The sequence below is a fragment of the Lepisosteus oculatus genome, chromosome 4, assembly GCF_040954835.1.
Source record: "Lepisosteus oculatus isolate fLepOcu1 chromosome 4, fLepOcu1.hap2, whole genome shotgun sequence".
Taxonomy (NCBI): domain Eukaryota; kingdom Metazoa; phylum Chordata; class Actinopteri; order Semionotiformes; family Lepisosteidae; genus Lepisosteus; species Lepisosteus oculatus.
In genome coordinates this window covers 63,630,169-63,639,097 of record NC_090699.1, presented here as the reverse complement: position 1 = coordinate 63,639,097, position 8,929 = coordinate 63,630,169, and the positions used below count along the sequence as shown (strand labels likewise).

General features: G+C 41.3%; 1 protein-coding gene across 1 annotated transcript; it reads left to right on the top strand.

Annotated features, from left to right (window-relative positions):
• The first annotated feature begins 90 nt into the window (after window positions 1-90).
• chdh (choline dehydrogenase) lies at window positions 91-8,379 on the top strand. Its single transcript, XM_006631126.3, has 8 exons — window positions 91-192; window positions 822-1,662; window positions 1,882-2,033; window positions 3,217-3,346; window positions 3,590-3,724; window positions 4,085-4,227; window positions 6,256-6,358; window positions 6,737-8,379. Exons 2-8 carry the CDS (start codon window positions 945-947, stop codon window positions 7,153-7,155), a joined length of 1,800 nt encoding a protein of 599 aa, XP_006631189.3. The 5' UTR covers window positions 91-192; window positions 822-944; the 3' UTR covers window positions 7,156-8,379.
• Window positions 8,380-8,929: the final 550 nt, after the last annotated feature.

Genomic DNA, 8,929 nt, shown 5'->3' with positions numbered 1-8,929 from the left:
TTAGACATTCCCTGCAACCACTTGGTCTACCCCCCACTTCTGGAGCACAGTGGATCTATTAATACTCTCCTTTCTATCATTGGAAAGTTGTAACAAACTCCGCCCTGCGGTGCCAGCTTCCCCATAGCGATCCCCGAGGCTACCTGAATTTTACATGGGCATTTTTCAGTCCGATCTTGTTTATTCTGCCGGGTAAGTTGTGTGGCCGGGTGTAACAGTTTCGAAATAAAACAAAATTATATCGAATCACTAGCAGGACCCAGTTTTGTTGAGCTCAACCACACGTACGTCCGTGGGAAAACAGGCCTTCAATTGTATTTACGAGTTCAGTGTGGGTTAGAGTCCACTGGAAATCACGCCATTAGAAACGGGACTGGGGGAGTGCGGGTGGGTAAAAGAGGGTCGTGGTTTAGAAACCGTCTCGAACTGTGACTATTGCAAAGGAAAACGTCCTTTACATTTTGTGCATTACTGATTAACACACCTGTAACCGGTTTTTATTGATTACCGCGCTATATAAAACCAGATTTGTCAAACCCGTTGAACATGCGTCCCGTATTAATCAGCTGAATACTCAAATATTATAAATGGCCTTCTGTGCCAGTGCATTTTAGAAGACAATGCCCGCTTTTCCAAACTGTAAATCCAGTTATCCCAAATCAAATAGCGTGAATTTGTGGGGCGGATAGGATTGTAGTGCAAACTGTTGGAATTTTACACTTTGAACTCTTCGTGTGTGGAAATTTCCCACTGGTGGGTCTGTATTATATAAAATATCTTTCAATAGTGTGACTGTTTCCATTCTGTTTTTGCCCCCCCAGCCTGTTTGGAGAAACATTATTAACTGTACTGGGACAAAGTGATTCTGGTATATGGTGCATATCGGATCTAATGTACTGTAGCCCCCAGGAGAAGAGTAAAGTCTGACGGATTTCTGCAGAGCAATGCATTCCGCTGTCATTTCAAGGAGTGCCATGGCCATGAACAGAGCCAGGTTGTGGCAAAGGGTGCTTTCAACAGTGCCACAGCAGGAATACCACAACTACAGCACCTCAGCAGTGGGGAGGAAGAGCCAGGCTTTCAGCTATGTGGTGGTGGGAGCCGGCTCGGCGGGGTGCGTGCTGGCGAACAGGCTCTCTGAAAGCCAGGCCGACTCGGTGCTCCTTTTGGAGGCCGGCCCAAGCGATTTGTTCCTGAACAGCACGCGCTTGTCCTGGAAGATCCACATGCCCGCGGCTCTGATGTATAACCTCTGCGACGATCGGTATAACTGGTTCTATCACACCGCGCCCCAGTCGCGCATGAACAACCGGGTGATGTACTGGCCGAGGGGCCGAGTCTGGGGGGGCTCCTCGTCCCTGAACGCCATGGTGTACATCCGGGGCCACGCGGAAGATTACAATCACTGGCACCGGGAGGGGGCCACGGGCTGGGACTACGAGCACTGCCTTCCTTATTTCAAGAAGGCCCAGGCCCACGAGCTTGGGGGCAACCAGTACAGAGGAGCTCATGGACCACTGCACGTCTCTCGGGGCAGAACAAACCACCCACTGCACCACGCTTTCATAGAGGCAGGCCTGCAGGCCGGCTACCCCTTCACAGATGACATGAATGGCTATCAACAAGAGGGATTTGGCTGGATGGACATGACGATCCACAGAGGTATTTCGTTTTTTGGTTGTAGGGTCAGGGAGATCGGAGATTTCTGTGGCCATGTGATCAGGTGCCTAATCATCTAACCTCTGCGTGCCTCTGTTCCAAGCCAAAAGGCAGTCCCGTTGCGAATGAAAAGTAAACAAGCACGCTGTTTTTGTTTGGAATTATTCTGAGCGGTTCTGAACTGAGTAAAAAGTGCACTTACTGAGACCATTCCATGCCCAGGTCAAAGATGGAGCACTGCTAGTGCCTACTTGCGCCCAGCCTTGGCACGACCGAACCTAAAGGCTGAGGTCAGGTGCCTGACCACCCAGGTGCTGTTCGAGGGGACAAAGGCTGTAGGAGTGGAATATATACAGAGGGGAGAGAAGAAGAGGGTAAGACCATTTCCTGTACACTTTTTGCAGCGCCCATGTGGTCGACAAATGATGTAATGAGCCATTTGCCTCATTGTGTTTGTGAAATGCATTCCTCACAGCTGCTGTCTTGCCACTGATCACACCCATTAAGGATTCTGTTTCATTCCTCAGAAGCAATTACTGTTGCAGTTCCTGCACATGTCCCGACAGATATCTGCTGTGGATGCCAAACACTGACTGCCAAACTGTTTTATCTTGTAAAACGATATCACTTGTATGAAGTGTACCTTTGGTTTAAGATAATATAGTGGCCAGATAAGGGGGGTGGTTTGTAAAATTCAGTTGCTGAATTTAGAGACTGCGTCTGGATTTTTAAATCACAATGCCAGTGGTCATCTTGAAAGCTGTGGCATCTCTAAGCAACTGCGTTAAATGAGGATTGTGTCCTGATTCATCTCCCTTCTTCAGAAGTTCTTTTAGGTCATGACGTAATGTCTGTGTCAGTGCTGTAATTTATTTAATCTACATATAGTACAGTGTAATAATTTATCACCTCTGTTAACACAACATAGAACACTTTAAGACATAATCTACTCTAAATCTTGTAATTATTTCTTGTATATTCACGTTGGCGACAAATTTTTAGTTGTCAAGATGACCACATTTCAATCAATGTTAGACTAATGTTAGTTTGTCTTACATTACATATTTCCATGTACAGATTTAACACGCTTTGTGAATACATTTGCAGAAGTGCATTCAGATATACCGTGTAGTACGACATATGGCATATTTTAAAAACATTCATATCAGAATATTATTCATCCTTTTCAAGTTGCTGCAGGAGTACATAAAGAGAAATAAGTTCCAGGTTGAGGTCTGTGATACAGGTGTCCACTAACTGGATTCTTAACTTACATTCAGAACATGCATGGTCACTTGCTTTATTAAGCGCCTTGGGGGAACCTTGTTGTTAAAGGCGCTATATAAAAATAAACTGAATTGAATGAATTAACTCAATACAATTGAAATTTTATTAATTCTTTAGTCCCTCTCCATGGTTGGCACAGGGCATTATTTGAGCAAGCGGTGATTGCCAAACTGCATAAAACTGTTTGATCTTTTTCCTGTACGTACATGTGTATTTGGCGGTAGACCAAGACAGACTTTGGCAGTCTTTATGCTTTGTCTTCTGGTTCAGGCCTATGCAGACAAGGAAGTTATTCTGTGCGGAGGGGCTATCAATTCTCCTCAGCTGCTCATGCTCTCTGGAATTGGAAATGCAGATGACCTAAAAAAACTGGGCATTCCTGTGGTGGTCCATCTTCCAGGTTACAATTCTTCTTGTCCTCCTACTTCTCCTTCTCCCCTTCCGGGGGTTTTTAAGTTTGACAGTTGATCCATTTTCTCCTGGCAGCAGTTGTTTCGTTGTCCAATCCGCATGGTGTTACTGCTGGAGCCTTGGCTTCATTCAGCAAGAGTGTTTGTGATCTGTGTGGGAAGCCTGGACATCTTTTCTGTATTTCAAAATACGCAGTTTTTGTTGAAAGAATTGTATCAACATTTTCCCTTAGGGGTTGGAAATAATCTTCAAGATCACCTTGAACTTTACGTGCAGCAGGAGTGCACTCAACCCATAACTCTCTATAAGGCACAGAAGCCAGTCCACATGGTGAAGATTGGTCTGGAATGGCTGTTGAAATTCACAGGTACTGTTGTTGGCCAGCTTAACTGAAATTGTCAGACATCCAAATACTTTTTGATTTTTCTTTTCCTTAACGGTGTTTTCCCCTGTCCTGTGGTCGTTAAAATCATAAGTATCAAAATTCTTAACCTTGATATGCATGATCGACAGCTTGATGTTCTCCAACAGCCTATGTAGTTTCATAAATATAACATTCATCGGATATTTTCTTTGTTTTGAGGGGGAGGGTTGAAGCTACAGTCGTATGTATTTTCATCTAAGCATTACAGATGAGTATCTGCTGCTTCAATGGAATATTTTTCTGCTGAATCCATTCTGCCTCTTTCCTAGCTGCTGAGAAAACCTGTTAATTGCATCTCCCTAGGGTACGGTGCTACTGCCCACTTAGAGAGTGGGGGCTTCATCAGAAGTCGTCCAGGTGTGACCCACCCAGACATTCAGTTTCACTTCCTGCCATCACAAGTCATAGATCATGGAAGGATAAGCTCCAAAATAGAAGCCTATCAAGTGAGTACACTTACAGAGGTCTGCATCTGAGAGTGGAGAGAAAGGGTCATTTTCACAGTGCTGCTGCTGTGCATTACAAGAAAGCCACTGACAACATGCAAGTGTTGTTTTAACATTCGGTAAAGAATGAGTAAAGAAAAGAAGCAACATCTCGTCTAGATCCTACAAGTGTGCGGAACTCTACTGACAGCGTGCAAAACAATGCCGCCTTGGAGAAATTAGAAAAAAATGATTATTTTTTCTTTTCTAATAATTTTACCTCACTGAAAGGTTAGATTTCTTTCATATTTTCAGTGTAAGATCAAGCTGATAAACAACAAAGACATTTTTTCATAGCCCCAAAGGTGCCAATAACTCTGGAGGGCACTGTATTCTTTCACTGGGGTCATCTCTTTCACAAATACTGCACAAATACTTTTCACAGTGGTACTGTCAATATTCCAAATTCACCCATCAGCTCCTCATTTTACTAAAGGGATGTGTTCCTCAGTACTAACAATCCAGTACAGATCCAGTTTGTTAAGTGAATAATTAAATAAATTAACTTTAAATAAAGGCAATGGTAAGAGATTTGATTTGATCTGACACACAGTTAAAAAGGTGGATGTATACGGTTTGATAATTGCAGTTTTATGCTGACATTTAACTTCTTTTTACCATAAAAATGTTTAGTATAATCACAGACAAACCTTTTACGTTGTGATTAATTTCAGTTTAAAAAATGTGTATATATCATTTACAGTTCATCACTGGAAAGAGGTGTATACTTTTGAAAGGCAGTGTATGTAAAAAAATATTGCATTCCTTTCTTTCACATTGAAAGTATAACAGTTCTCTAACCTACCATGTGAACTTGTAGTGATAAGTTGTCTTGCGACAACACGAGGTGTTCTTTCGAAATATAAATACCAAATAAACCCATTCAAATATTTCTTTGTAAATATTTCTAAACCAGGAAACACCTGTTGATTTCATAATAGGCCTGTGCTAAACTTAGACTTCCAAGTTATCTTGAAAATAAGCTGGAAATATTTGAGCAGAACAATACAGTGAATTCATTTTTCCTGGAACTACATTTGGTAAGTAAAATCAGATGTCTTCCTGAGCATAAATTACAATGAAGATGATATTTATCTTGCCCCACCTCTGAAAGCGCATACCAGATGTCCCTAAGACAATAGTCACCTGTGAAACTAAATGCCAAATAAGGTTTATCTTTTATAGGGGCCCTGCAGTCCCATTTTCTCAGACCAGTTATTAAATCTCGATAACAAAATAAATTAAATGTACAAATTTACACATTTGGAATTAAGCACAAAATCATGAACTTTGCGAATGTACTGTATGGTTGCCATTTTGCTGCAAATCCTTCGTCTGGTCACGGTCGAGACCCAGAGTTCGCACAAATTGTGGTTTAAAATCGTCCTTTCCTGCTCACTAGTCACTGTGATGACTAATGCAATGTATGAGTGATTAAGTACAGGATGTGCTTTAGTTGACATTTAATCGCAGAAATGCTCCAACGCGATCTGCAGGCCAAGTTAATAAGCAAGTTGTACTGTATTTGTTCGCAAAAGCGTCTTGAAGCCGAGAGCAATATTACTATTAAAAGAGCTGTATTCACAAGCCTGCTTGTTTACAGTGTAACAGGGTCACTTCACCTCACCAGAAGTTTGCTTGCCTCATTCTGAATCACAGGCATTGATGACAATATGGCACTGTGCATACCTGGAAATGTTAGCTATTTTGTAGAGCTTTTACTGTACATTTTACTTTCATTGCGGTTCAAAATGCACTTATCAATGCCGATTCTTTCTAACCCTAAAATATGAAAATGGCCTTGCAGTTCCTCTTTAATAGCTTTGAAGTGTGTCGAATAAACCTTATTTTTTTGCCCATACCAGGGTAGTATTGTATAATGTGGAACTTTAAACACTTTGTTCATGTTCATCGGTAAGATCTGTGAATTCAAGCACACGGTTTCTGTCGAAGTCTTCCTGCAGGATAACAGTATCACTATAACTGCAGGTTCACGTTGGACCAATGAGAAGCACCAGCAGAGGCTGGATAAAACTCAAGAGTGCCAATCCCCAGGATCACCCTATCATTGAGCCAAACTACTTGTCCACAGGTATAGTCTTATGATGATCATTATTATTCTCTTTTCTGGACACTCGACCCCATGATTCGTAAAGGCCATGGGGAAATTTCGCCAGGACACTGAGACAACACTACTAGTCTTTTCAAGAAACAGACTGGAATTTTTAACGGGTGTGTGTGTGCACTATTATTATTTTTCAACTGAACGATGGCACAACAAATGCAGTTTACAATTCTTATTTGATATAAAAGTATATAACCATCCGATAAAAGCATATAAGACTACAAGAACAGAAATACTTAAAACAAATGTGTGGAATTTTCAGCGCTATCTTGTAAACCCATTATAGTTCACGGGCGTGGAGCAGGGGAAAGGTTTTGATTTGGGCGTATTCATTGCCTCGCACAGATGTTGACGTGATGGAGTTCAGGCAGTGCGTTAAGCTCTCCAGGGAGCTTTTCGCCCAGAAGGCCTTCGACGAGTTCCGCGGCCGCGAGCTGCAGCCGGGGAGCCACGTCCACTCGGACGAGGAGATCGACGCCTTCGTGAGGGAGAAAGCCGACAGCGCCTACCACCCCTCCTGCACCTGCAAGATGGGGCGGCCCTCGGACCCCATGGCTGTGGTGGACCCCGAGGCCCGGGTGATAGGGGTGGAGAAGCTCCGGGTGGTGGACGCCTCCATCATGCCGAGCATGGTCAGCGGGAACCTCAACGCTCCCACCATCATGATCGCCGAAAAAGCAGCCGACGGCATCCTGGGGCGCCCCCCCCTCAGGGAGGGAGACGTCCCGGTATACAAACCCCCCACTCTCGAATCCCAGAGGTAAACACGCCTCTGCAAAAGATTAACCATCAGACCTGCCGATTTTTTAATGATCACTTTATGAGCCCCCTGCCTTGTGCCCATCGCTCGTCTTCCAACTCCCATGCGACACTGTATGGATAATAATTAATAATAATAATTGCTGACACTTATATAGCACTTTTCTGGACACTCCACTCAAAGCGCTTTACAGGTAATGGGGACTCCCCTCCACCACCACCAATGTGCAACATCCACCTGGATGATGCGACGGCAGCCATAGTGCGCCAGAATGCTCCCCACACACCAGCTCTCAGTGGGGAGGAGAGCAGAGTGATGAAGCCAGTTCATAGACGATAAAGCGGTTAGAAATGGATGGATGGATTTTATCAACCACATTTGTCATTTGGTTCCTTGGAAGGTATTGGCTCAGAACACAAAAAATTGATATTGGATCACGCACTGTGTATGTAGTTAAATTCTATAGATCACCTAACCTAAGCAACTGTAGGTCCAAGGATTTCTTTAATGAATTGTTTACTAGCACTAAACTGGAAAGCATTTGTTTAAAGATTCAGACGTACTGTTAACTGTAATAATTTTATGGATTTGATATGGGTCTTAAGGTTAGAAATAAATAAAGACTAACTGCAGCATTATAATTCTTTAAATGAACGATTGCACAACCAAGGGTTGAACAATTCTTAACTAGATTTAAACTAACCATTATCTTAAAAGTATATAACAACAAGAACACAGATTCTTTAACAAATGTGTGTTGAACTTCCAACACGATCTTGTAAACAGACAAATATGTTTATATTTGTGCTACTAGTTGTTAGGATCTTCTCTTTTGTTCTACATAAAAATTACCTCACGTAAGCCAGGTTTTATTTGCCTTTGTCCTTCGCAATAATGTTTGCCCTGTCCTTTAAAATTTTTGTCCTTAACATTTGTACTAATACGTATTATTCTGCCCTGATCAGTACTTGTATCAATACATGACACAATCTGATATACTGTAAGTATTCACCATGTTGAACTTTGATTGTTCATAGTAGTTTATTCAGTAGTCATTAGAAAATAAAATTATTTCAGTGTTGATTCGTAAGCTTGATCCAGGACATAAGTAAAAGAAAAGAAATACAAAAAAATGATTCTGATTGATACAAAACCTAGATACAGAAGGTAACTATGTAAGCTGCTACTGTGAGAAATTATGTTTACTGAATAAAACCTTTAAAGAGATTGTATCAGGAATTTTTCATGTAGAATACATTACCACATATCTTTTAAGTTTGCCTTACATTTCTGTACATAATTTACATTTGTTTCCATATATTTAAATACATCATTAATAAAAAAACAACTGTGATCAAAAATGATTAAATTGTTTGTAAACTGTTATACATTACTTTTCAAGATTTTTGTTGTTTTATTTTTAAACCGCAAACTGGTTTTATTACAGAAATAAAGACCAGTGCACCTTGGATTTATTTCTTACTCCCAGCATCAAAAGGTGACATGTAAATTACAAATATAGATCTCACTATACTGAACATACAGTCACAGGAAAATACAAATTAGCTCACCTTGTTACACAAAAGTTTGAAAGTCATATAAAAGAATGAATGAGAAACAAGTGTACTACACATTTACTTGTGCAAAGACAGACAGCTATGTGCTAATATTTAAATACCATTGGTATAGATTAAAACCAATTCATTTTTTCTTGTTTTCATTTTTTTTTCAGGAATCCCTGAGGTTAAAGTAACTTGGACTAGTCTTTAGTTAATTTA

Coding starts and splice junctions, on each gene's coding strand:
- chdh (XM_006631126.3), top strand. CDS start 945: ATGCATTCCGCTGTCATTTCAAGGAGTGCCATGGCCATGAACAGAGCC. Junction 2,034..3,216: donor AGAGGGGAGAGAAGAAGAGG/GTAAGACCATTT, acceptor CTTCTGGTTCAG/GCCTATGCAGACAAGGAAGT. Junction 3,725..4,084: donor ATGGCTGTTGAAATTCACAG/GTACTGTTGTTG, acceptor GCATCTCCCTAG/GGTACGGTGCTACTGCCCAC.